Source organism: Zonotrichia leucophrys, chromosome 26 (assembly GCF_028769735.1).
Source record: "Zonotrichia leucophrys gambelii isolate GWCS_2022_RI chromosome 26, RI_Zleu_2.0, whole genome shotgun sequence".
NCBI classification, from domain to species: domain Eukaryota; kingdom Metazoa; phylum Chordata; class Aves; order Passeriformes; family Passerellidae; genus Zonotrichia; species Zonotrichia leucophrys.
Genome location: NC_088195.1, coordinates 4,540,505 through 4,568,292, shown reverse-complemented (window position 1 = coordinate 4,568,292; position 27,788 = coordinate 4,540,505). Strand labels below are relative to the sequence as shown.

General features: G+C 44.4%; 1 protein-coding gene across 1 annotated transcript; it reads left to right on the top strand.

The window, feature by feature from the left end:
- The first annotated feature begins 1,521 nt into the window (after positions 1-1,521).
- Positions 1,522-26,926, top strand: CSDE1 (cold shock domain containing E1). The gene is made up of 20 exons (XM_064733276.1): positions 1,522-1,607; positions 4,931-5,367; positions 9,346-9,544; positions 11,701-11,810; positions 12,135-12,227; positions 12,740-12,837; positions 12,983-13,064; positions 13,402-13,530; positions 13,699-13,824; positions 15,452-15,664; positions 17,273-17,413; positions 17,501-17,659; positions 18,199-18,306; positions 19,450-19,625; positions 20,002-20,114; positions 20,758-20,877; positions 21,068-21,246; positions 22,180-22,343; positions 23,385-23,517; positions 25,568-26,926. The coding sequence occupies exons 3-20, from the start codon at positions 9,346-9,348 to the stop codon at positions 25,613-25,615; spliced, it is 2,391 nt and encodes a 796-aa protein (XP_064589346.1). The 5' UTR covers positions 1,522-1,607; positions 4,931-5,367; the 3' UTR covers positions 25,616-26,926.
- The last annotated feature ends 862 nt before the right edge of the window (positions 26,927-27,788 follow it).

Below are 27,788 nucleotides of genomic sequence, written 5' to 3'. Positions count from 1 at the left end.
AGTCCTGGGGGAATTCCATGTATTCTGCATATTCCCAAGCCTTTTGCACCTGAGTGAAATACTGCAATGACCGAAACATTGAATTTTCTGGTTTTTAAATTAATATCATCCAGGATGCTTGTGATGCATTTTTATCTTCCCTCTCTCAGTGTCAAGTAACATCCCTCCAGCTGGGTCCTAGAAAAAAATCAGAACTAAATAGCAGTTGCTTTGATTGAGTTTATTGTTAATTAGTAGCAAGCAAAAATAGGTGAGGGAAGTTCAAATATGTTCACAGAACATCCCGTGTTGGAAGGGACCCACAGGGATGGACTCCAACTCCCTGCCTTGCACAGACACCCCAACAATCCCACCCTGTGCATCTTTGGGACAACGTTCAAACTCTCCTGGGAGCTCTGGCAGCCTCGGGGCTGTGCCCATTCCCTGGGGAGCCTGGGCAGTGCCAGCACCCTCTGGGGAAGAACCTTTCCCTGATATCCACCCTAAACACCCCTGCCACAGCTAGCTCCATGTTCCATTTGGGATCTCTAACTGGAATCTGTGACTGGCAGTTGTACACAGTTCCTGAGGGCTGCTGGGCATTTTCAGAACTTGCTCCACTTGTGTTGGAAACTGGACTGGAAATGCTCTGCTTTGTCCTCAAAGCGTCTCCCACTGATCCTCCGGTTCTTCAGCGAGCACAAGGCTCATGTCCCCCTCAGGCTCTGCCAGCCCTGCAGTGAGGCGTCCCCCCAAAGGGAGTTCCTGAAGGCCTGCGGTGTGCCCGCTGCCTGGCCCGGGCCGAGCTCTCCCTCCGTCATTTGGGGTTCTCTGTCTACTTCTCAGCTGAGGCTCTGTCCCCTCTCAGCCGGGGTTCTGCCTCTCGATCCCCTCAGCCGAGATTTTTCTCTCTCTCTCCCCTCAGCGGTCTCACTTTGTCCCCTCAGCCGGGGTTTTCTCTCTGTGTCTCTCTCTGTGCCTGTCTCGCTCTCTTCCCTCAGGCAAGGTTTTGTGTCTCCCCTCAGGCGGGGGTCAGTGCCACCAGCCGCGGTTCTCTTGCCCCTCATGGGGTTCCTCTCCCCTCCCTGATGTTCTCCCTCTCCCCTCAGACGGGGCTCTGTGCCGTAGCCAGGGCTCTCTTTCCCCTCATGAGGTTTCTCTCCCCTCAGGTTCTCCGTCTCCCCTCAGACGGGGCTCTGTGCCATAGCCGCAGTTCTCTTTCCCCTCACGGGGTTCCGCTCCCCTCAGACGGGGCTCTGTGCCGTAGCCGGGGCTCTCTTTCCCCTCCCTGAGGTTCTCCCTCTCCCCTCCCGGGTTTCGTGTCTCCCCTCAGCCGGGGCTCTCTTTCCCCTCACAGGGTTCCTCTCCCCTCCCGGGGTTTTCTCTCTTCCCTCAGCCGTTTCTCCCTCCCCGGGCCGCACGGGGGCGCTGCCGCCCTCACTGCCCCCCCATCCCCTCTGGCGCGTGCCCGCGAGCGCCACCCGCCGGGCTCCTGGCGCGCACGCGCGGCCCCGCCCCTTTCCCCCCCCGTCCGCGGGCGGCTCTCGCGAGAGCGCCGTGATTTCTCTCCTACGTGCCGTGCCGTGCTGCTCATGGCGGCGCTGGAGCGGGGGCGCTGAGCTGTTGGGGTGAGTGCGGGCCGGGCGCCGCCGCCACCCCCGCCCGCCCCGGCGGGCTCCGGGCGCCGCGGGACCTGCGCCCGCGGATCTCCGCCCGTACCGGGGCAGCGCGTCGGGAGCCCCGCCGGGGTTGCGCGCGGGGTGTGTGTGGGGGGGTGGTTGGGGGGTGCGGCCTACTAGGCCGGCGGTGCGGGGATGGAGCGGCGGCCGCGGGGCGCGGGGTGCGCGCTGCGCTCCGCGGGGCTCCGGGAGCGGCGGCGCCGAGGCCGCGCTGGGACCGGCCGTGCCGGGAGCCGCCGGGGCTCGCGGGCCGCGCCGGGAGGGGGCGGCGCCGCGGGGGCTCCGGGCCCCGGCGGGCGGCGGGGCCGTGCGGGCGGAGGGGCGGCGGCGGCTCCCGGCGTGCCGCGCGCGGCCCCGCCCGGCGCAGCGCGGCCGCGGCCCTTTGTGTGCGGGGAGCGGCCGCCATCGCCCCCCTTTGTGTGCGGGGCGAGCGCTCCCCCCGGCCCGGCCTGCCCGAACGGCCCTGGCGCTGTCACCGGCCGGAGCCGCCCGCCCCCGCGCACGGCGGCCCCGCTGGCGGCGGCCCCGGCGCCGCCCCTCGGCGCGGCCGCCCCTCGCTCCGCCGCCTCCATCTTGGTGCAGCGCAGCGAGCGCGGCCGCGGCGGGGACCGGGCCTGGGCGGCTCCGTCGGTCCGGGGCCGGTTCTCTGCTGTCCGCACCGATACCCAGCGCGGGGCTCGTCTCTGCACCGCAGAACCCTTAAAAAATCCCGATATTTCTTTTAACGACTTTTTTGGGATTTTCTCCATACATTCTTCACAGATGTCCTTGGTAGTTTTTAATTCTTTCCCCCCATATATGTATTTTTCCCTGACATGACAAGGACTTCACTGCTGTGGTGGTGGCTCGTCTCAAAGCTGTCACGTACTGGGGTGCCCAGAGCTCAGTGCTGCTTTCCAACATCCATCTGAAAAGAGATGGAGGAGCCTGATCTCGCGGATCTGTGTACACACTGAGAAGACGAAGTGTTATCTTTATCACATTTTATCTCAGGCTGTTTCTGGAAGCACGTGCTCTGATGCACAGAACGCATGTCCTTGCAGTTGCCTCTTTTTTGTGAAGAAAATGGGAAGCAGAACAATGCTGTCATGGGGCAGGCTCCGTGTGGGGCTCTCTCGGTGATTTCTGGCTTGTGACCCGCTGTCGTTTAGCAGGATCTGCACAGGAGAGGCCTCAGGAGCAGGGCCCAGCTCTTCCCTGTCTTTACATTAAATCTTTGAGCTGTAAATACACAAATGCAGAAGGCACTGAGACTTGGGGGCTGGGCAGCTGCTCAGGGTGTTTACCATTTGGAGGAGTATTTATAGTAGCTGAATTAAAAAGTAAGGAATTTGAGGCAGATGAGCACAGTGAGATTTCTTTTTGCTTGTGTTATGATTGCTTGATGAGCTTTTTTTTAAAGAACTTAAATGGGGTAAACCCATCTTGTTATCAAATCAGATTGGGTTTTAATGGAAAAGTTTATGCCTTTACTCCTTTAATACTTTAATTGATATAATTAGCTTTAGTCTTATTTGATCACATGAGGTGTTTTGATTATAAAATGAAAAAGTGATATATTTTATGGCCAAAAAATGATAAATGCAATATGACAAGAGTTACATCTCTAGGAGAGCTCTAATAATATTGGTCTAATTAAGTGAGATAAAATATGTGAGAAGATTCCAAGTGTGTCAGAGCAGTTCCTGGGATGCAGAGTGCTCATTTGAGAGCTGAAATGCTGCCCCAAAATAACATGTCCTGGAAGATTGTGGTAACAGTTGCCCCAGTGTAATGCTGAGGTGAGGGAAAAGCAGTGATACTGTTATCTTTGCAATAGCTTTGTGTCTTCTAATTTATAATATTTTATAATCTAATCTTTCAGTGCAAACCTTTCACACCAGATTTGAACAGCCCTCACCCAATTTATTTAATCTATTTTATGTGTGTGACAGGAAAACTCATTTCAGCTGGAAATTCTCAGTGAAGGAGATGCTTCAGCTGGGGAAAATCACTGAAGTACAAACTTCAGTAAAACTGGAGATGAGTTTGCACATTTGGGGTTCTTTCAATAGCTGCCTTCACTCAGCATTTTCACTGGGGTGAGGGTGAGACTTTAAAGTATCTTTGCATTCAGGTTTCAGTCACTTAAAATGACTCTTTGAAATCACCAGAGGGAGTTCAAAGCTCAGTGTAAGTTGTGAAATTCACTTTCCTGCCACACTGGAGAAATGAATGGGCTCTGTCCATATTTTTTCTCTTTTGGTGTGGGCCTTGTGGAATGACTTGGGGAAGAGTTGTGCTCTGGTTTTCATGCCTGTAGATGAGTGCAGAACTGCCAGTGTATCTCTGAGGACAGAGCTGTGGCGTTTCTCACCCGCTTTTGTCCACAAAAATATCCTCCCTTTTTTCCCCTTATCCACTGAGTAAACAACAAACTCCAAACTTGATTTCTTCTCAAGGAAGGTTTCTATTTCTGTAAGGTTTTGTTTTGTGTAGTTTGCTGAAACTGCTTTTCTCATGAAAAGACAAAGTGGCACTGGAAAACTTTAGGAGGGAATTAATTGCTAATTAATAACTGGTGCAGAAAGGCTTCTCCTGGTGTTAGCTGCACAAATATCATCATATGGAATCAGCATTTTACAAAAAACTGTTTCAGAAGTCCAGAGAATGGCTCTGTGTTATTGTACATGCAGTGCCTGTAGACATAATTGAGAACTCCTTTAATTTTTATACAATTCTAAATGTGCTTCAGGTATCACTAGTCCTTAACTTTGGATCAGAAGTAATCAGGAAATTTTAATTCCTATGTATATATACATCTTATTGCTCCTCTGAGGATCTTTGTGAGCACTTATATAAATTATGCTATAATTTAATAAGCACTCATATAAAGTTATTGATGGGAGCACTAAGGTTTGCTAATGGATCAAATCCTAATGATCAAAATGAAGTTGACATTTAATGGTACACACTGGGACCTTCCCTGAGATGTCTTAAGTGTGTCTGAAAAGTTCAGAGTGGGAAATGCCATCTCACTGGCTTGGAGTCAACCAATCTTTTGGAAAACAGAACTGGAAGTGAGAATGCCAAATATATCTGTAAAACAACTTTTATTAATATGGATTAAACCTCCTGTAGGGGAAATGTCCCTATTATTAAGACCTAGAACTGATGTGAAAGGGGGTTTGGAAGTAGATGGTCTTTAAGGTCCCAAACCAATCCATTCTGTGATTTGATGAGAATTTCCTTCACAGTCATACTCAGTGTGTGTGTCTTTCTCCTTTCTCCAGTATGAAGTGGAACAGAACAGAATTTACCACCTGAAACTGCTGCTTCAAGTTCAGATCAGGAAAAAGAATCTAAGTATACCACATTGTAACAACTCAAGACCAAAGAAGAGGCAACTTACACTGAAGAAGATACAAGGCTTGATCTGAAACAAGAAGTTTGTGCCTACTCAACAGCTTCAAAAGAGCACGTCCCGACGCTGCTATAGTAGTCTTTGTTTTCTCCAGTGCTGTAGTGAAACTGCCCAGGGCAGCAGCACTTGTATTCTCTAGAGCTTGATAGATCACCTTCTTTTGCTATCTTTTTCTTTCTCTTTTTGTCTCTCTTCCTTTTGTTCCCTTTTTTAAAAGAATAGCAGTCTTCATCCTTAGAAACTTGTGCTGAAACAGAGGAATCGGCAAATACTACTGAAAGTGCAATATTTGAATATCACTGCGAGGTTGGTGCACATGCTGGGGAAAGAGTTGTAGCTGTGGTTTTGAGCTTGGTTCTTACTAAGTTTTTAACAGAAGGGGGTGGTGTTGGTGAGGGTTTTTTTAATATTTCTTGATAATAAATATTTAATAGTGAAGCCCTGGCACAGAGCAGCTGGGGCTGCCCCATCCTGGGAAGTGCCCAAGGCCAGGCTGGGCAGGGCTTGGGGCAGGCTGGGATGGTGGAAGGTCCCTGCCCATGCCAGGGGGTGAAACAGAATGATATTTAAGGCCCCTTCCCACCCAAACCATTCATTGGTTCCATGACTCTTTGCTGTTACATTCATTTATTTTGGTGAATCCATAGTAGCTGCAGTGTGGTTCTATGTAACAATACTTATAACCCTGAGAGCTGATTATTGGTGTTTCTCTCTTTTAGTAACAGTAGGTTTGTGGTTCCATCCCATTTCTCAAATAACTTCTCTTTAGTATCTTAATCTTACAGCACAGTTGTTTTTTTTCTTTCTCTAAATATTTCTTTTGATGGGGTTAATAGTTCATATTCCTGTTATAAGATGTAGGAATTTGACAATTATCTGGAAAAGCTGATACTTTATAATAGTATCTTTGTACAGGAGGTTTCAGTGCCACCTGAGGAATCTTTGTTTGAACTGAAGTTGTCAGGCTTTAGAGGATTGAGGAGTTCTTTGTGCTGTGCTCCTTTAAACTCAGACAGTTCAAATGATCTCATGCAGGGGTAGCCTGAGCAGGAGGTGAAGCACTGTGGCTTTCTAACCCTAACAGAGGCTATTCTGAGCCAAGTTTTAATCCAGATTTTTGCCATTTTCTCTCTCTGATGTAACTTTAGCTCATGTGTGAGGCATGGTGTCTGCTTGCTGCTTCCCTTGTGTCAGAGGTGAGGTGGCCATTTGGTGACTCACAGGAGCCTTTGGCTCATTCCAGCTTCCAGAATGGGTTAAATGCTCTGGCCTGTAATTCTCCTGGCAGAAGGTATAATAACATATCATTTTCTCTTCTTCCAGCCACCCTACTTGCAGGACCAGTTTATTTTTGAAAAGTATTTCAGACTCTAGGATAGCCTAAAACACTTGAGCTGTTTTGTTCCCACAAGGACATTTTCTGCTGTGGAGTGTCCTGGGGTTGCCTTCCTCAAAAGATGAGGATTATTATCATGGCATGATGCTGACAGGCAGGACCTAGTCAGTAAATCTTAACAGATTTATTAAGTGTTTTTTGTTAAATACTCAGAGAAAATGTCCTTTAAACATAATCTAGTGCATAAAAGAGATTTGATGCTGTGGCTTTTGTCATTTGAGCAGCTTAGGCTGGACAGGAGGGGAGGGAAATCTTTGCTGAGGTAACAGTGACCCCAGAAAGGTGGAACCTCTGTCCTTGGAGGTCCCCAGGACTCAGCTGGACAAAGCCATGGCTGCCTCTGTTGGCAGGAGGCCTTTGAGGAGGGATGGGCTGGAGCTCTCTGTGTGTCTCTAATTTTCTGATTCATTATTTTCTGACATGGCACTATTTCATGACTTGAACATGTTCAGGGTATTGATTTATGCTGCTTATTGCAGGTTGGACAGGTAAGAATAAGAGTTCAGCATTGATTGAAATTAAGAGGTTGTTACTGGTTTTGAAGGGACAGAAAAGTGAGATGCAGAGCAAGGAAATAAGCAGTGTGTGTTACAGCAATGATATCACAGCAGATTGAGCAGTTCAGGGAATTCTTAGAGAGCCTTGGGTGGTAACAGTGTGGTGTGGAAGTGCTGTGGGATGGGCACCATTACACACTGTCCTGGCATCCTTTGCCCCCTCAGATCACTCCCCCACCTTCTGTTATTTGTGTTTTTCTTCATTTACATCTGCCCCATGTGGGTCTGAAGCAGACTCCTCCTCTTGGAGGTCAAAACACTGCCAATCTTTACTTTGTGTTCTTGTTTCCAATTTTATTTTTTTTAATGTCAGTCTCCAAAACCAAAAATTTCTCCCCAAGAACTTCACAGCAGGTGTTTTTTTGGTGCTCTTTGATCACCTTTAAACTGATTTCCAAACAGCAGAATAAGAATGCTGTGCCTTCTAATGCATTGAATAACTCATTGGCTGTGTTAGGGTGAGAAACAAGACCCTTTTACAAGTTGCTCAGGTGTCTTTTATCTCCACTAAACACATTGCTGAGTAATTTTTAAGCTCTCTGCTTGTTGCAGCAGGAAAGCAGAAAACTGATATGATCTCATTCTGTTTCCAAATTAAAACCTCTGGAAACTAATAAATAATCCTGTATATTTTGAGATGTTTGGAGGGAAGAGGGTTGCTTCAGTTGGCTCTCTTGAATTGCAGTGTTCAGTGAGGTATAATACATTTCACTGATTTAATTGCTAGCCTGTAAGTCCAAGTGCTCTGCTTTAAAAAGGAGACTTGTACATCAAAAAAGCCAATGAGTTGGTAAAGGGATTGGGAATATTTCAAGGGTGAATCTGTGACTTGAAAAGAAAAAATGCCCCATAAAATATGTCATTTAATTTAGGAGTTCATTACACCTTTAGTGCTATTTTCAAATTTTCTGTGTCTTTCTAGCACTTGAGCTTCTATGCCACAGGAATGTTAAATTCTGGTTATTAATTCCATAACTGTGCAAAACTGTTTAATTACTTAAAAGCATTTTTTAGTATGAAAGGCTGAACACATGAACTAGGGAGAAACTATGCAGGGATTTGAACCTAATTGTGTTGATTCAGAACTGTTGCATTTTCCTAATCACCTGTTTAATTTGGAAGAGCAGATACTTCAGATGTTTTCAGGCTCTGGTGTGAAACAGCGAATGTGGGAGTACTTTGAGGTGTAATACTTGAAAAATTCCAGAAGTCTGTTTTGTTGTAAGCAAGCTTTGTTTTGGTGTTACAGTTCTGGCTTGTTTTATAAATATATTGCCTATATAAATTTTAAGGATTACTGTGTTAAAAAAGCTCAACTCTTTTGCTGGTTTTAAAACACATTTTAGGAACATTCTTAAAACACATTTTAGGAAGGTGTCAGTAACTACACAAGCTCTTACTGTGTTGTGGGGATGTTTTTGAAAGACAGGTGTTTGCGAAGGAAGGCAGGAAAATGTAAACCCTCCCCACCCCTCCCAATTGCTATAAATTTGAAATTAAGGGGCTCTCAGGCAAAAAATATGGGAGCAGGAATAACAGTTCTTTAATAGGGAAGAAAATAAAAGGATAAAATAAACAATGCAGTGAACTAAACCAACACTGCCAGAGTCAGAACCCAGCCTGACACCCTGTGGGTCAGGCTGTTGGCAGCAGCCCCATTGGAATTGTGGCTCAGCCCTCCTGCAGTGTCAGGGCTGGTTCTGCTGGAGCAGGGATCCTGGAGAAAGGTGCAGTCTCTGCCTCTGAAGATCCAGGGGAAGGAGAGGCAGCTGCTGCTCCTCTGGGCAATCCAGTGCAGAAGCTGTGCTGGTGTTCCAGAATCTCCAGATTATATCCGGGTAGGAATGTGTGAAATCTCAGCTTGTATCCAGTTAGGAATGTTTGAAATCTCCAGATTCTATCCGTGTAGGAATGTTTGAAATCTCAGATTATATCAATGTAGGAATGTTTGAAATTTCAGATTATATCCAGGTAGTAATGTTTGAAATCTTAGATTGTATCCAGGTAGGAATGCTTGAAATGTCCAGATTATATCCGGGTAGGAATGCTTGGCTCCTCCCTCTGGGCTCCCATCTCCCAATGGGATGCTGTAGTTCCTGTCTGCCAAGCAGTGACATTCAATAGCTGTTATCAGCAGATAATATTATTAAAATTAAAATTATCTACTGATATTAAAATAATAATTATCCCACCTGGAAGGAGGAGTGGTTGTGGAAGAGATAAGGAAAACTGCCCACTGAACAGAAGACAGCTGCCATGCAGATGGCAAATAAAATGGGACAGGATGTGAAGGAATCTGATGCTCAGTATTGTTTGCTTTGTGTGGCCCAGATGAGCTTTGATCCAAACCTGCTCCACAACAATGGACACAACGGGTACCCCAATGGTACTTCGGCAGCGCTGCGCGAGACCGGGGTCATCGAGAAGCTGCTGACCTCGTACGGCTTCATCCAGTGCTCGGAGCGGCAGGCCCGGCTCTTCTTCCACTGCTCCCAGTACAACGGCAACCTGCAGGAGCTCAAAGTAGGAGGTACCTGAGCTTGGGCACAAAAAACCCCTCTGCTGCTTCTGGGGTCTCGTGGTTTTGGTTTAATTGCAGTTTTTGCTGATTTTGAGATTTTCTCGTTAATGCGCTGGTGAGTGTGGTGAACTTCAAATGATTAAGGTGTTTATTTCTTGCTGAGAGATAGGTAAAGTAGGTTTAAAATTTTAAAAGGGTATAAAGATAATTTTATTAAAAGAATCAAAACAAACTCTTCATAGCACTTCTCCCCCCAGACAACCTTTTCTTTTTCACTGATAATGTAAAGAAACCACCTGTGAATAATTCACTGCTCCTGGTGGGAACCCTTCCCAGCACTTTGTGCAGCTTGTGGTACAAACTTGTGCAGTGTTAGGTCAAACTTGTCCAGCTGAGATGGAGGCAGGCACTCAGACTGAGGGAGAATTCACCTCTTGTGCTCTCTTTTTCTTTGGTTAGAGTTAGTTTGAGGATGGCCAGGTGGTTTTTGGTTTGTTCATTTCAGTTTTTGCTAAGTTCGAGATTTCTTCATTAATGCGCTGGTGAGTGTGGTGAACTTCAAATGATTAAGGTGTTTATTTCTTGCTGAGAGATGGGTAAAGTAGGTTTAAAATTTTAAAAGGGTATAAAGATAATTTTATTAAAAGAAGTAGAATCAAAACAAACTCTTCATAGCACTTCTCCCCCCAGACAATCTTTTCTTTTTCACTGATAATGTAAAGAAAAAAACTCAGTGAATAATTCACTGTTCCTGGTGGAAGCCCTTCCCAGCCCTTTGTGCAGCTTGTGGTACAAACTTGTGCAGTGTTAGGTCAAACTTGTCCAGCTGAGATGGAGGCAGGCACTCAGACTGAGGGAGAATTCACCTCTTGTGCTCCCTGTTTCTTTGGTTAGAGTTAGTTTGAGGATGGCCAGGTGGTTTTTGGTTTGTTGATTTCAGTTTTTTGCTAATTTCGAGATTTCTTCATTAATGCGCTGGTGAGTGTGGTGAACTTCAAATTATTAAGGTGTTTATTTCTTGCTGAGAGATGGGTAAAGTAGGTTTAAAATTTTAAAAGGGTATAAAGAAAATTTTATTAGAAGAAAAAAGTAGTAAGAATCAAAACAAACTCTTCAGAGCACTTCTCCCCCCACAATCTTTTCTTTTTCACTGATAATGTAAAGAAACCACCTGTGAATAATTCACTGCTCCTGGTGGGAATCTTTTCCAGCCCTTTGTGCAGCTTGTGGAGAAGGAAAAGGTGCAGTGTTAGGTCAAACTTGTCCAGCTGAGATGGAGGCAGGCACTCAGACTGAGGGAGAATTCACCTCTTGTGCTCTCTTTTTCTTTGGTTAGAGTTAGTTTGAGGATGGCCAGGTGGTTTTTGGTTTGTTGATTTCAGTTTTTGCTAATTTTGAGATTTCCTCATTAATGTGCTAGTGAGTGTGGTGAGCTTGTGTTGGTTAATTATTAAGGTATTTATTTCTTGTTGTTAGATAGAATTAGGAGAAAGGTAAAGTAGATTTAAAATTTTAAAAGAATATAAAGATTTTACTAAAAGTAACTAAAAGAAAAAGAAGTCATAAGAATCAAAACAAACTCTTCAGAGCACTTTTCCTCCCCCACAACCTGTTCTTTTTCACTGGTAATGTAAAGAAAACACCTGTGAATAATTTGTTGCTCCTGCTGGGAGCCCTTTCTGGCACTTGGTGCAGCTTGTGGTACAAACTTGTGCAGTGTTAGGTCAAACTTAGCTGAGATGGAGGCAGGCACTCAGACTGAGGGAGAATTCACCTCTTGTGCTCCCTGTTTGTTTGGTTAGTTTGAGGATGGTGTTTTTCAGCATGAGGAGGCTGTAACCTCTTGCTGATAATCACCATGAGAGTGAAGTTTCTGAGCTGTTTTGTGGCCTTTGTTTGTGTTGTCTGAACTTCAGAGTCTGCTGTACAGGGAGCAAGGCAGGGGGAGGGAATTGCTGTGGAATTACACTGGAATTGTTCACTGGCAACAGGAGATAATAAACAGAATAACCAGAAAATTTTTGCAAATCATGTGTAACAAAAGGACCTGAGTTCTACTTGATTGTGTTTGGCTACAACAGTGAATTAAACTCAGCCATTTGGTGATTTTTGTAAAAACCCCAATCCCAGGCAGCACTCTCAGCATTGCCCTGTTTGTGTTGCAGACGATGTTGAGTTTGAAGTGTCTTCTGACCGCCGAACTGGAAAACCCATTGCTATTAAATTGGTGAAGATAAAGCCAGAAATATTACCTGAAGAACGAATAAATGGACAAGTTAGTGCCTGTTTTCTATACCTACATCATTTCCTTTCTTTTCTCCAGTACAGAAAACTGGGTTAATTGAGACTGGGTATTAACTACCATAATTACACTGAAATATATTTCAGTGTGCTCTGTTAAAAATTCAAATTTTCATTTTGAGCTCTTACTTGGCTCCAAACACTTCTTAGAGCCAGGAGGGGTTCTGTGAGATTGAAAACTTGCAATGTGGCATTCCCTGAGTGTGTAGTAAAGGATACTGAGATTAATTTTATGTACAACAATGCCACTCCTGAAATGACTAGCAATGGATTTTTTTTTTTTTTTTTTGACTGGTAGGTTGTGTGTGCTGTTCCTCACAATTTAGAGAGTAAATCTCCAGCTGCCCCGGGTCAAAGTCCAACAGGGAGTGTTTGCTACGAACGTAATGGGGTAAAGCTTGCGTATTTTACTTGAACTCTTCACTGGTCCATCATTGTGGTCTATGACAAAATAAAACAACAAAAAAAAGCAATTTAATGTAGGTAATTGGCACTGCACTGAACTGTGCAGTTTTTGGCAAAAAAAAAAAAAAAGCATGCTTTGGTAATTACTACAAAAATTAAAGGTTTTGAGACAGTTTGCTTGCTTGTATCTGTGGAGAACTTCCTAGAGCCAAATAATTGTTCTCTTTTAAACTTGGTGAAGTTCATCTATCCTTATCTTGAACTTCTAACCTGTAGAAATTGGCCTTTAAAATGGTCATGTACAAAACCTTTCAACTTAAGCTGCTCGTTACATACTCACCAAAACAGCACGACAGAAAAAGAATGTTTTGCATGCCATGTTTATTGTTGTTGATTTTCTCACTAAATTAAGCAGATAATGTTATTACAATTGTGTTCATCGTTCTTTGAAACAACTACCCTGCAAATAGAATAACTTTAATTAATGTTAATTTACAGGAAGTATTTTACCTGACTTACACCCCAGAGGATGTTGAAGGAAATGTACAGCTGGAAACAGGAGATAAAATAAACTTTATAATTGATACAAATAAACAGTAAGTTGGTATTACTTTTCTGGCTTCATATTTTTAGTAGTCAGGCAGAACTCATACATATTTCAAGAACTATTATATGAAGTACAGTCTTAGTTATTGTTTCAGTTTTGAGTTTACAGATTATTATTTTTTTATTTTTCTCTAGTACTGGTGCTGTAAGTGCTCGTAACATTATGCTTTTAAAAAAGAAACAAGCTCGCTGTCAAGGAGTAGTCTGTGCCATGAAAGTAAGTGATTTTAAGTTTCATTTGACAATTAAATGCTATTTTGAAGAGTGCTGTTCAAAGTAATATTTAAGTTGTTTAGAGCTGTTAACAGCTTGGGCTGCAGGTGTAAATTGTGTGAAATGGTTTAAACAGCTCATCTTTGATACTGATACTCCTCTTAACAAAGAAAGTTCCATTTATTTCTGTTTATATATTTCTTGTGGCAGTCAGCTGTGTACACCTGTAAGTGCTGTGCTGGGATTCAGAGATTGTTTTGTGTTTACCAGAACCTGTCAGATGATTTATTGGTATGTTCAATAATGGACAATTCAACACTTTTGTTTTTTTCTGTTGACAGGAAGCCTTTGGATTTATTGAGAGAGGTGATGTCGTGAAGGAGATATTCTTTCATTATAGTGAATTTAAAGGTGACCTAGAAACCTTACAGCCTGGTGATGATGTGGAGTTTACAATCAAAGACAGAAATGTAAGACGAAATCCAGTAAAACGGAAGCAAAGGTCCTGGGGAATAACTGCACAGCTCTCTGCTTTCCCAGCTCTGAAAAAGGGGGGAGGAGGTTCTTTGAGGTTCTTTGGGAAATGTCTGGTACTTTCTGTCTTTTCTTTGGGTGTTTGACTGATTTTGTGCTCTTAGGGTAAAGAAGTTGCAACAGATGTTAGACTGCTGCCTCAAGGAACTGTCATTTTTGAAGATATCAGCATTGAACATTTTGAAGGAACTGTAACCAAAGTAATTCCAAAAGTACCCAGCAAAAACCAGGTGAATTTCAATAGTTAAATAAATCTGTGTAATGCTGGTTTGATTGTATTGAATTCCAGTCAATAACTGGAAACATTTGTTCCCATTTCCCAGTACCTGTTTGCTGCATAAGCATCATGTCAGAATTAAGATTTGCTCTTTTTCTTAATTTCAAATTCAAAGAGGAAGAGTTAGGGTAGTGGTACATGATGGAGTGTGTGTTTAATGTTTCAGATTTATTGTTCCAAATACTTGCTATATTTTTTGTGGAGTTAGACATATCCTTAAAGCAAGACTAGGGGAAAAGGGAAAAATATTTGCTGGGATAAGCCAGATCTATGGATTCTTGTGAGCATTAACAATTAATGAGGCTTTTGGGCTGCAGTGTTTGACTTGGAGGAGCGTTCATGAGCACTTCCACTGAGGTTTTAGGTGAGTCTCTGTTACTGTGGGAAACTTTGGGGTGTTTTGAAGACTTAATAAGAAAGTGCCTGCATTTTAGAAGTGTTATGGTTCTAAACTTCATTCTTGAAATAGAGAAAATTCCTTCAGCAGGACATGGCTGGGGATTAAAAAATTTCCAGCCAACCAAGAGCTCCAAAAGCCACTTTGCACTGGGCAAGTTCCAGATGAGGAGTGGTGGAGATGGAGCAGAGCTGAGTCCAGCAGGTGAACTCAGGTTTCCCTTGGGATTTCTGTCCACAGAGCAAAAGAGAAAAATTCCTTCAAGTAGGACATGGCTGGGGCTTAAAAAATCTTTAATCCAAGTTTCAGCTCCAAAAGCCACCTTCATTGGGCAAGTTCCAGATGAGGAGTGATGGAGATGGAACAGAGCTGAGTCCAGCAGGTGAACTCAGCTTTCCTTGGGTTCTCTGTCCCCAGAGCAAATAGAGAAATAGAGAAAATTCCTTCAGCAGGGCATGACTGGGGCTTAAAAAACCTTCAGCTCCAAAAGCCACCTTGCATTGGGCAAGTTCCAGATGAGTGGTGGAGATGGGGCAGAGCTGAGTCCAGCAGGTGAACTCAGCCGTGCTGAGCCCTGCAGGTGAACTCAGCTTTCCCTTGGGTTTCCTGTCCCCAGAGCAAATAGAGAAAATTCCTTCAGCAGGACATGGTGGGGGCTTAAAAAACTTTCAAGCCAACCAAGAGCTCCAAAAGCCACCTTGCATTGGGCAAGTTCCAGATGAGGAGTGGTGGAAATGGAACAGAGCTGAGTCCAGCAGGTGAACTCAGCTTTCCCTTGGGTTTTCTGTCCCCAGAGCAAATAGAGAAATAAAGAAAATTCCTTTAAGTAGGACATGGCTGGGGCTTAAAAAATCTTTAATCCAAGTTTCAGCTCCAAAAGCCACTTTGCATTTGGCAAGTTCCAGATGAGGAGTGATGGAGATGGAACAGAGCTGAGTCCAGCAGGCGAACTCTGGTTTCATTGGGTTCTCTGTCCCCAGAGCAAACAGAGACATAGAGAATTCCTTCAGCAGGACATGGTGGGGGCTTAAAAAACCTTCAGCTCCAAAAGCCACTTTGCATTGGGCAAGTTCCAGATGAGGAGTGGTGGAGATGAAGCAGAGCTGAGTCCAGCAGGACTTGGCAGGACCCCTGTGCTGAGCCCTGCAGGTGAACTCAGCTTTCCCTTGTTTTCTGTCCCCAGAGTGATCCATTACCTGGTCGCATCAAAGTGGACTTTGTGATTCCTAAGGAGCTTCCCTTTGGGGACAAGGACACAAAATCCAAGGTGACCTTGCTGGAGAGCGACCACGTGCGGTTCAACATTTCCACGGACAGGCGCGACAAACTGGAGCGAGCCACCAACATTGAGGTTCTCCCCAACACTTTCCAGTTTACTAACGAAACCAGAGAAATGGCAAGTACCTAAATGTTTCTAATTCTTGAGGGGAAGTGAAATAAAACATGAGTTGGGGGCTGTCTTCTACAATAGATAGAAAAATCACTCATGTCTTCCACTGCCTGCTCTGAAATCCAGGTCTGGGACCTGCAGTGCAAGCAAAGCAGAAAATTCAGAATTAATGCTCTGCATCTTTGCCTTAAAAGAATAAAGTCTTAACTACTTTTTAACATTTAAGTGAAATTATATTAGGAAATTAGAGCTTGGATGGGATTGCTGGCTGGTTGTAGCAGACAGAAGTGATGTAGTCTTGAACTGACAGTTAAAAATTCACATACTTGAGTGTAAAGAGGAAAATACTCATCTTTCTTTGGAAAACTGGAGACCTTGGGACTACCCTGGTTCAGATAGTGAAAAGTGTAAACAGTTGGAGGAGAGACTCTGAGCTTTTGTATTTCAAGTTTTTTGGCCAATCTGAGAGTCAAGCAGAAGGATGGTAGAGCAGAGTTCTCTCAGTACAAGAAACTCTTTGTGGATTACAGGGACTAAGGTGGATGTGCTAATGAGCATTACAGAATATCTTTCATTCCTGTAACTTGGAATGTTGGTTCTGTTCCAGCTAGACTGTGACTTTGCTTTCCTTTGCAATTTGGAGTTCAGTTAGTGTTGTCACATCAGTGTGCTGTGAATTATTGTCCCTTGGTTTTAAAAAACCCTGAGTTGTGATTTCATAATTTGAGATTTTGGGTTTCTATCCTATAGACTTGTTGTATTTCTGCTCTGGCTGCATACACCTGCCTGCCTGAGCTGAGCTCCCGTGGGGGTGATAGGTGCTGGCAGCCTCTAGGAAGGTTGGGTGGTTTGCTGGAGTTTGTGAAAGCTGTTCAAGAGAGGAATTTTCCTAAAGGTGAAAGGTACACTGTGATTCAGATCCTCTGAGTTTATCCTAAGCCTTGCTGAATTCTGTATTAACTGGGTTTTAGGCAATGTGTTAATGAATTCTGCCTTCATTCTGGCAGCATCTGGAATTCAAACCCAGACTAGGGTTTGGGTTTTTGTCAGTATATTCTGTTTATCACTCAGCATTCCATTCCTAGTGGTTATCAGGAAGGTCACTAAACTCCTGTGTCACGTGGGAGTGTGTTCCCAAAACACACCCATGGGTATGGGAGTCTTGTTTAACAGCTTCTTTATCATTCCTTCATTTGTGACTGGAAATCTGATGGTTTTTCTCTTAAACTTTCCTCTGAACACTGATTTTATCTCCTGTTTTTATAGATGGTTGTACCTTTAGTGTGTGTTTGTGTGTTTCATATTCTCCTAGAGATGATACAGTGTTTGCAGAGCTCCCCATTGTGTCCTCTGTACTGGCAGATTCTTTAACTTCAGTCCTTGAATTAATATTCTCCACTGCACTCTTTATCTGGAGTTGACTTCAGAAATGAGGTGGGAAGAACTTCCAGCTTGACTAGAGCTGTGAGCAGCAGGGTTTGCAAGGAAGGACATTGCTTAATCCAAGTGTTTTCCCAGGATTCAGGCCTTTCTGCCCACTCCTGACCCATGGAGCAGCTGGACAGGTGTCACATACCAGGCATGAAACTGTAACTGTTGGTTTGGCTCTTCCAGGGTGTGATTGCAGCAATGAGGGATGGCTTTGGCTTCATTAAATGTGTGGACAGGGATGCTCGGATGTTCTTCCACTTCAGTGAGATCATGGATGGAAATCAGCTCCATATTTCTGATGAAGTAGAGTTCACCGTCGTTCCTGTAAGTGGGATTTCAACTCCTATAAAATCTCAGCAGTTAAGGGAATTCTGCCCAGTGTGTCTGTAACCTGATGGATTTCTTTTCCAGGATATGCTGTCTGCCCAAAGGAACCATGCCATAAGGATCAAAAAGCTCCCCAAGGGCACGGTTTCCTTCCACACCCAGTCAGAGCATCGCTTTGTGGGCACTATAGACAAAGAAGCCACTCCAGCCAAAGCCACTAGCCCAAACAAAGGCAAAGAGAAGGTAATGCTGCTCCCCTTCATTCCTGCCATTGCAGACTCAGGCTGATTCCTTCAGATCTCTAGTTCAGCTGGGTTTGAAGCACTGTTCATTCTGTATAGAGTGAACTACAGCTGATGAGAGCAGTCAGTGAAAATGAACTGCTCTGAAGAAGATAATAAAAATATTGTTGATAATCATTAATGATCATATTGTTGTTGAGGATCATTTCCAGGAAATTGATGGGGAGTTTCTTTCTGCCTCTCAGTACACAAGATTCTTGATAGAATTATTTAAGTTTCATAGGAACAGTCTTACTGTTTTTGTTCTGCTTTTTTAAACAATGCCAGAACACTTAAAAGTTCCAACAAATGCTTGCTGGAACTGGTGGCAATACTTCATTGCCTTTTAAAATACTGTCTGGCATCGTTTAAATCTCCTTACCCAGAGTTTGGTTGTGGTTTTGAGCAGTTATTGTAAAACCACTGAAACTCCAGTGAGCAGTGCTTGAGCTGTGTGTAGGAAACTGAATTGATTGCTGAATTCTGACCTCTTGTTTTCAGGAAGCTGAAGATGGAATAATTGTGTATGATGACTGTGGAGTAAAACTGACCATTCCTTACCAGGCCAAGGATGTGGAAGGATCTACTAATCCCCAGATAGGAGATAAGGTAAGAGAATTAAGTGTACTATTGGGAAATGCTGTTCTGGGCATTGTGGAGTGTGAGCTTCTCTTTGCCTTTACTTGGAACAAATGGAGGACAAGGCATCTGTGTGGCATCACCTGCAATGTTGTGTTTAAATGAGTAAAAAATACCCTCCAACCTGGTGATGTATAGGTGGAAATAATGTCTTACTGTCTAAATGATGTTTTTTTAACAAAGAATTTTTATCACTAAGTGGACACTGCTTGTCAAGAGGAAATTATTAGCATAGAGACTAAGATGGTTATTAAAGAAGGGGAATATTCCCTCATGAGCATATTAACCTGAGGGACAATGGAAAGGGAAAAAGCTTGGAGATTAAGAAGAGCAACAAAACCCTCAGGAGCCATTCTGGTTACTGGTTATTGTCTGTAAAAACTGAAACAAGGAGTGAAGTGAGGCACATCCCACTGTGGGCCACTGGTGAGCAGTGTAGGGAGAGGAGCTGATCCCCAGGGACAGAAAACTTCTCACGGTTAAGGGGTGAAAGCTGACTAGGAAATAACTTTCCTGCAGAGACCAGGTGCTGCTGCAGAGCTGCACAGCCTCAAAATGAATTTGGGGGTTTTTTTGGTGGTCATGGCTTTCTTTGCATTTTTCTGCCTGGTACTGAATGTGTTTGGTTTTCTTTGCATTTTTCTGAATGTGTTTGGTTTTCTTTGCATTTTTCTGAATGTGTTTGGTTTTCTTTGCATTTTTCTGAATGTGTTTGGTTTTCATTGCATTTTTCTGTGTGGTATTGAATGTGTTTGGTTTTCTTTGCATTTTTCTGAATGTGTTTGGTTTTCTTTGCATTTTTCTGAATGTGTTTGGTTTATTGATTTTCGCTGGTACTGATGTTTTTGGTTTTCATTGCATTTTTCTACTGTATGAATGTGTTTGGTTTTCTTTGCATTTTTCTGAATGTGTTTGGTTTTCATTGCATTTTTCTGCCTGGTACTGAATGTGTTTGGTTTTCATTGCATTTTTCTGCCTGGTACTGAATGTGTTTGGTTTTCATTGCATTTTTCTGCCTGGTACTGAATGTGTTTGGTTTTCTTTGCATTTTTCTGAATGTGTTTGGTTTTCTTTGCCTCTCTCTGTGTGGCACTGATGGCCCTGTCCCCCCAGGTTGAGTTCTGTGTGTGTGAGGTGAAGAGGACCGGGCTGCAGACGGCTGTTTCTGTCAGGATGCTGGGACGCAACTACAGCTCCAAGAGGCTCCTGGGCTATGTGGCAGCCCTGAAAGATAACTTTGGGTTTATTGAAACAGCCAATCATGATAAGGAGATCTTCTTCCACTACAGGTGAATGACAGTTTTATTATTTCATGATGTGTCTGTGTATGGGAAGTGGGATGGTGTGGAGTTTTGAACCCATTTGCACTTTACACACACATAATATATTTATATATATGCTTAAATATTTACAGTTTTATTTATCATCTCTGTTGGACTGGTTCAAGCTTTTCTGTTAGTCAGCACTCCTGGTGTTCTGTGCCTCTAATTCCCAGCCAAGAAAACCAGTTGTGTTATGTATTTAAATGCTTCATTTTCCTGAATGGAGGTTCCTTGTGAACTGATGAGGGATTTAAATAATTTCTGATAACTGATGTGGATGTTGGGTGAGCATCACTGTTGTCATGGAAATAAAGGAAAACTGTTTCTCATTCTGGTCCTGTAGTGAATATTGTGGTGATATCGATAGCCTGGAACTTGGAGACACTGTGGAATACAGCTTGTCAAAAGGCAAAGGAAACAAAGTTAGTGCAGAGAAAGTAAATAAAACACATGCAGGTAAGGCTGTACCTGGTATTTTCTGTCTGCAGGGCTCTTGGCACGTGCTGGGGGTGAAGTTTGTTCATGATCCATTTACACTTGGAGTGAGAGCAAGAAGATGCTCAGTGTGGGGTGGTCACTGGTTCCCTGAAAGCTGCTGCCTGTGTTTGCAGAGAACACACAAGCACAGACCAACAGTTCTGTGCACTGCAGCAATTCTGTGAACCTTTAGTGTCCTCAGTCCTCCTCATTAGGGGTTATAAGGAGAGGCTGAATGGCAGAACTGGCCAGATCAGTACCTGCACCCATTGTGCTGTTCCTCACAGGGGAAAGATGGCAGGAGCAGGGCAGGTGGGGGAGGGTATTGAGGACTTGGGGGTGGGGGGAAATGCATTCTCCAGCATTATTGGATGATAAAGTGAGTAGGGAATGTGGAAGAGAAAGGAAGGAAACACTTTGATTTGCTTTTCAAGCTTCCTGACCTTAAGTTTCTTGAGAAAAATTTTTCTACCTCCATGTATGGTATATCAGTATGATTTTGATTCATTGTCATGTAATGCAAAACATTGACTCCTGGTCAGTCTGAATCACTTATTTAAATCAGTTTTAAAATAAACTATGATTAAAACATCCCATTCCTCTATTCTCTGTCTCTTTTCAGTGAATGGTATCACTGAAGAAGCTGATCCAACTGTTTACTCTGGTAAAGTAATTCGTCCCTTGAGGAGTGTAGATCCCACACAGACAGAGTACCAGGGCATGATTGAAGTCATGGAGGATGGTAAGATTGGTTCCTTTTAATTAAGTGTTCTTTCCACAAAAGCACAAGTTGAATGCACTGTAAAAAGAGCTGTTGAGGACTTTATTCACACTGCAAACTGCATCCACACAGCTAAGCTGATTTGTAGTATTTGAAATCTGATATCAAGTGGCAAAGGCCTCTCAGTTGTGTCTCCTGCTTCCCCCCCCAGGTGAAATGAAAGGAGAGGTCTATCCCTTTGGAATTGTTGGCATGGCAAACAAAGGTGACTGTCTGCAGAAGGGGGAGACAGTAAAGTTCCAGCTGTGTGTGCTGGGCCAGAACGCGCAGACCATGGCTGTGAACATCACCCCCTTCCGCAGGGCCACCGTGGAGTGCGTCAAGGACCAGGTGAGTGAGCCTGGCACAGGGCCTGGGCATGGGAATCACTGCTCCAGCTGGCACAGAGCAGCTCAGAACCACCTCAGTGCTGGAACTGAGGCAGCTCTGCCCAGACAGATTGCTCAGGACTCCAGGGAGCTGGTGGTGTAACCCACCCTGGTGGGACTTGAGTAAAGGTGGGCTCAGAGCCTGGTTTGGTGCTGAAACATCAGAATTGCTGGGCAGCAGATAATTCTGAAGATTTGGCTTTGAGATGTCTTAGAAATTGCTCTAACTGGTTTCTGCTGCACAGTGTGTTTAAAAAGTGTTCAGAAAAACAAAACATGCACGTACTTTGCTTCTGGAAGGAGCTTCTTCACAGCACTGAGCAGTCAGTGATTACAGCTCATCTGAAATGCAAAGGCTGATCTTTGCCCTCGTTGCATCTTGGAATGATTAAAAAGTTAAATGCTGCAAATGCTGTCTGTTTTTACAGATACCATGCAGCACTAATCTCCAGTCATTTATGGAGAGGCTGGATGAGTATTCCTGGCTTGTACATGAGTAGAATGGAAAACAGAAGTGAATGGCTTCTTATCCCAGTGACAGGCCTAAAATTGAGTGATTGCTGCTGTGTAACTTCAGGGTGGAGTCTCAGAGCTTGAGGCACTGCTCTTCTCTGTTTAATGCAGCTGCCAGCCCTTGGGGGCAGTTTTCAAAACTTGTTTTATAGACTTCAGGATTTAAATGTGACTTTACAGTGCCAGGAAGAGTGCCTGGATTTCCAGAAATGTTGTTTCCATACAGAATGTTCTGATCACTGCAGAAATTGTATTTCCAGTTCTAGTAGGCAGCACAGTTTGGAAGTTTTATTTAGAAGTAGTTAAACTACAGTGATGAGTAAGTTACTGCCTTTGTCTGGAGCAGAGCAAATTAGTAATGTTGTGATGTGTTGCTTTTCAGTTTGGTTTCATTAACTATGAAGTTGGTGACAGCAAAAAGCTCTTCTTCCATGTCAAAGAAGTCCAGGATGGCGTGGAGCTCCAGGCTGGGGATGAAGTGGAGTTCTCCGTAATCCTGAACCAGCGCACAGGAAAATGCAGTGCCTGCAACGTGTGGCGTGTCTGGTGAGGCTCTGGGATGGAAGGAGTGACCCTGGCCAGTGTTTGCATCCCAGCAGGGCCCTGCAGCCTGGTCTGCCTGAGCTGGATGTTCCTGCAGCAGGAGCTCTGGGTTCCAGCTGCCTCCAGGACACCTGAGAGCTCCCAGCTCTTCCAGTGCAGGCAGCAGCAGCACTCCCAGCTCTTCTAATTACAGATGCATTGTTCCTTTTTTAACCTGTTCTTAAACTCCCCCTGTAGCAGGAATTTGGATACAGGCTTGCAAGTGGAAGTTAATGATAAGGAAAGTGATGGCTCTCCTGTGTGGATGCTGGCCACTGGCCAGCACACTCCACAGTGCTGCCATCTCTTTCCTTAAGAGCAGCTTTAATTTTTAAATAGAAAACTCATGTTTTAGAGACTCTTCTTTTTGGCATGGCATTTTTTACAAGTGATGGGGGTTTTTTATATATACACTTGAAGAAGACTGCATAATTTGTATTTTGTTTAAGCTTGAGATAGCAGTAGAGTAATAACAGAAAGCTAATGTTTTTGTTTCAAAATTCTGTGCCCATTATCTTCAGAGATGTTAATGCTCTGCCATGATATGCTGGCAACTTGCAAGTCTTTATTATTGCAGTTGAGTCACAGAATGGGTTGGGTTGGAAGGGAACCTAAAAAACCATCTCAGTTCCACCCCTGCTGTGGATGCCTGCCACTATGCCAGGTTGCTCTTCAGGCACATCCAGCCTGGCCTTGGAGATTTCCAGGGATGGGGCAGCCACAGCTTCTCTGGGCAATGGAAACTTAGGAAACATTGGTTAGATGTGCATGAGAGTAAATACCAGACCTGTGCTCCCTAAAGAACACCCTCTGGAGATCACTGAGCTCCCCTAGTGCAGTGCCCAGCGTGGACAGCAAGGTTTGGGGCAGTGCCAGCCCACCAGCCGGGTCTGCTGTCACACAGCATCAATCCTGCACAATAAATAACCGTGCCCAAGGCCTGGCAAAGCCTGGGGTGCCCTGGCCAGCCCGGGGTGACCCTGCCCTGCCTGTGCTCTCTTGCAGCGAAGGCGCCAAGGCCGTGGCTGCTCCGCGTCCCGATAGACTCGTGAACCGCCTAAAGAGCATCAACCTGGACGATGCCAACGCCCCGCGGCTCACGGTGCTGCGCCAGCCCCGGGGCCCCGACAACTCAAAGGTACCCACACAGGCAGGGCAGAGCCCTGCAGGGCCTGCCTGCCCAGGGGAACACACAGTGCTGCCTCTGGGGGGGCCTGAGCTGTGGCTGCTGCTGTTCTGTAGGGAGCGGTGCTGTGTGAGGGTGGATTGTGTCTGTGCTGTGAGCTGTGCCCTGTGTGTGCCCTGTGTGTGCCCTGTGTGTGCCCTGTGTGTGCCCTGTGTGTGCCCTGTGTGTGCCCTGTGTGTGCCCTGTGTGTGCCCTGTGTGTGCCCTGTGTGTGCCCTGTGTGTGCCCTGTGTCACTGCTGTGCCCTGTGTGTGCCCTGTGTGTGCCCTGTGTGTGCCCTGTGTGTGCCCTGTGTGTGCCCTGTGTCACTGCTGTGTGCTGTGTGTGCTCTGTGTCTGTCACAGACACATTTTATGAAAAATCCTTTCCTTAGGATTTTTCCTCCTGAGAAGCTGAGAGGCCTCAGGAACAAAATGTAAACAATGGTTATCTGCTGCTGTGGAATGCAACAGGTGCATCTGTGATTGGTCTCATGCAGTTGTTTCTAATTAATGGCCAATCACAGTCAGCTGGCTTGGACTCTCTGTCCGAGGCACAAGCCTTTGTTATTCAGTCTTTCCTTTTCTATTCTTAGCTACCCTTCTGATGAAATCCTTTCTTCTATTCTTTTAGTATCGTTTTAATATAATATATATCATAAAATAATAAATCAGCCTTCTGAAACATGGACTCAGATCCTCATCTCTTCCCTCATCCTAAGACCCCTGTGAACACGGTCACGCTGTGCCCTGTGTGCTGTGCTTTCAGAAGAGCACAGGAGAGAGAAGCAACCCACTGCTGCCTGGGTTGGAACCTTTTTGTCATGGTTTGTCTTGTCTGTTGTAGTTTGCTCTTCATTTATAAACCTCAGAGGTAGCAAGTGAAGTCTGTTTACCTAGACGTGGCTTTCACACAACGTTCTGGCACTTCTTGATAAGCAGGAGAAAAGTGTTTGGAATCTCTGTTGTGTTTGGACTACAAAGAACACCCCAGAGAACCTGTTTTGTTGCTGTCTCTGTTTGTGAAGACAAACATGACTAATTAGAAGGGAACTGCTTGGGTGGAACAGACCAGGCTCTGCCTCAAAGCCCAGTGGCAGTGCCAGGTTCGCAGTTGGACTTGATGATTTTCCTTTTCCTATAGGAATGTGCTTCCTGTTGATGGAGTGATGTAACTATCCTTTGTCTCCTTAAAAAGGAACTTCTTTCTTCAATTTGCAAAAAAGACACCTCATAGGACCTGGGAGACTTTACCTCAAACTTAAGGATAGCCAATTGGATAGAAGCCAAAAAGTTTTGCCTGAGCAATTTGCTAGAAAAAGAAGAAAACACAGAAACTAATGGCTTTTGTGAGATGTTTTACTAGGAGCAAGAACTTCTTGCACCTGTCTCGGTTTTTCTCTATAAAGAGTTTTGTTATTTTGCCTTTTATTAGAACTTTTTTGTTTCCAACACTGCCACAGAAGCCATCCTGCTGATTTTATGCCTTCTAAGGTAGCTGAGTTATCTTGGGTGTGATACAGATCTCCAAGAGCTTGAGGAGACCCTTATATCATCTTCTGTGGTGGTGTTCACAGGGGTCCCAGGATGAGGGAGGAGATGAGAATCTTGACTCCATGTTTCAGAAGGCTGATTTATTATTTTATGATATATGTTATGTTAAAAGAAAATTATATACTAAAACTATACTAAAAGAATAGAAGAAAGGATTTCATTAGGAGGCTTGAAAGGAATAGAAAGTAATGATAATAAAATCTTGTGACTGCTCATAGCCTGTCATTGGTGGCTTATAGCTCCTAGGTGGCTGTCATAGGTCATAAAGTAAAACCAATTTCACGTGCTGGGTAAACAATTCTCCAGATCACATTCCAAAGCAGCAAAACATGAAGAAACTGAAGCTTCTCACCTCTCAGGAGAAAAGATCCTAATGAAAGGATTTTTCATAAAATACACCCATGACAATTTTCCAGCCTAAATGATACCATGGTTGTGTGATGCTAAAAGTGTGTTTTGTTTTGCTTGCAGGGATTTGGTGCAGAGAGAAAGATCCGCCAGGCTGGTGTTATAGACTGATCCCCAGCCCACGGCGGCGTTGGGCCGTGCGGTGGGGCTGCCGAAGGGTACTGAATATCTCCCTGTTCACCCCTTCCTCCAAATTCTCAGAAGCTATTCCACCAGTTTTAACACCTTCTCATGTTATGTTTAAAATTAAATTTACGAAACCATTTTAAATTTCTGCACAGTTGCATTCTGGAGAACTTTAAGGTGGCGCCTTATAGTATCACATTTTAGAAGCTTGTTTTGAATGGTGCATTTAACGCAACTGGTAACTGCAATCTCCATTGCCTCTGTGAGTAAACATAGACAGCTCTGCTCGGGCAGACCTTGTGGAATTCTGCACTACAGTTATTATGCTTTATCCTTGTTTTTGGCCAAGGTTTATTATGCCTTAGTGCTCAGTTGCATTATCTCCTTTCCCGAGTGGAAGGGAAGACTCACTTCAGCTCACTCTGCTCAAATTTTGAGGAACGTGTGAGGGTGGAATAAGTTCTGTTTCTATCAGATCTCCACAAACATTCAGATACCTTGAGTTGATGGCCAAATGTTACAGTGTTTTCCTAGTTCATTTAACTTGACTCCTTTAGCCAGTCCTTAGAGCTCAGTGCAAGTCTCTCCCAGGGTCGGTGGATTTTGTAGTGTTCTGGAACAGACAGTGCAGAATTTCATAAGGCTGAGGTGTGCCATCAGTGTGGTAATTTAAATATATTTAAAACAATGCACAAATCTGCTGCTGCTTAGAACACTGCAGCTTCTAAACCCAGTTTCTTTTACTGATTTAAATTTAAAAAGAAAGAAGTTGTGCCTGAAGTGGATACATTTTTTTTGTTCTTTTTGCAGCCGGCACCCAGTGTACTGTAAGAGAATAAATACTTAGGCTTTCCATAGCTGTATTGAGACTTTCATCAAGGTGACTAGTTGATGTCTGTGTGCTTTTTTTTTTTTTTTTTTGGTTTTTTTTTGTTTGTTTTATTTGGTTTTATTTTATTTTGGTTTTTTTTTTTCTCCCCTGCCCCCCTCCCTCCATTTCCCCAGTCACACTTTATCAAGCAAGAAAACTGAATGATTGGTCTAAGTATTACTGTAACCAAAAAGATCAGGAGTTACTTTTTGGAATAGAGGGCAGTACTGTGGTTTGGTTTGGGTTTGTTTTGTTTTGTTTTTAATTTTATTTTTATTTTGATTAATTTTTTTTTGTTTGGTTTTTTTTTTTTTTTTTCATGTTACCTCTATTCTCAATTTAGGGTTTTCTTCTCTGGGAGATGCATTATCTTTGTAAAACAAAACATTGCTTTCTCCAATTTTTTTTCTGTTAATGGCAAAGAATGGAAATAGAATAAAGTTTTACTGATTTTGAAAAAAGCCTTGTTGTGCTCAGCCTCTTCTTTCCTCAGCGGGGGCTGTGTTAGCCCTGTGTTGTCCCCATCACAGACTCCGTCCTGGTGCCTCCAGTTCTCACACCACCATGAGGGAATTCTGTGCTTTATTTCCAGTCTGAAAGGCCCCATCATCTACCCTGCACTAGTTATGCATTATAACAACAGCGACATTCATTGGTTACAAATTACATCACTTCTAATTAGTGCCCACCCCATTTATGAGCTCTGCCCTCCCCGTGCCCATCCGTGCCCGGCTCAGTTCTGTTCCTTGGCGGGCTCTGTTGGCAGCAGGGTCAGAGCTGTTCCCCCGCTGCTGCCATTCCCTTTCCCCGGGGTTCCTGCTCTGTCCCAGGCTCTGAGCCAGACCCTCCCTTTCGATCGGGGTCACTTAAACAAAAACCAATCCTAGCGCAGGCTGCTCCCACTGCAGTCCCCTACCCAGAACCGCCCAGCTCCAGCTGTTCATCAACAACTTAAGAGTACAAAGCTTGACTTTATTCCCTTTTCAAATCTCGAGAGCTCGCTGTGATTCCCAGTTTAAAAACCACAGGGTCTGGGTTCGGTGGCGTTCCCGCTCTAAAGCCCCGGGATGCGGGCCCGGTGCCGTTCCCCTTTCAAAGCCCCGGGATGCGGGCTCGGTGCCGTTCCCCTTTCAAAGCCCCGGGATACGGGCTCGGTGCCGTTCCCCGTGCGGGGCCGTGGGCCCGGTGCTGTTCCCCCTTGAAAGCTCCACCATGCGGGGCCAGTGCCATTTAAAGCCCCGTGCTTCGGGCTCCGTTCCGGTTCCGAGCCGCGGTGCCGGTGCCGCC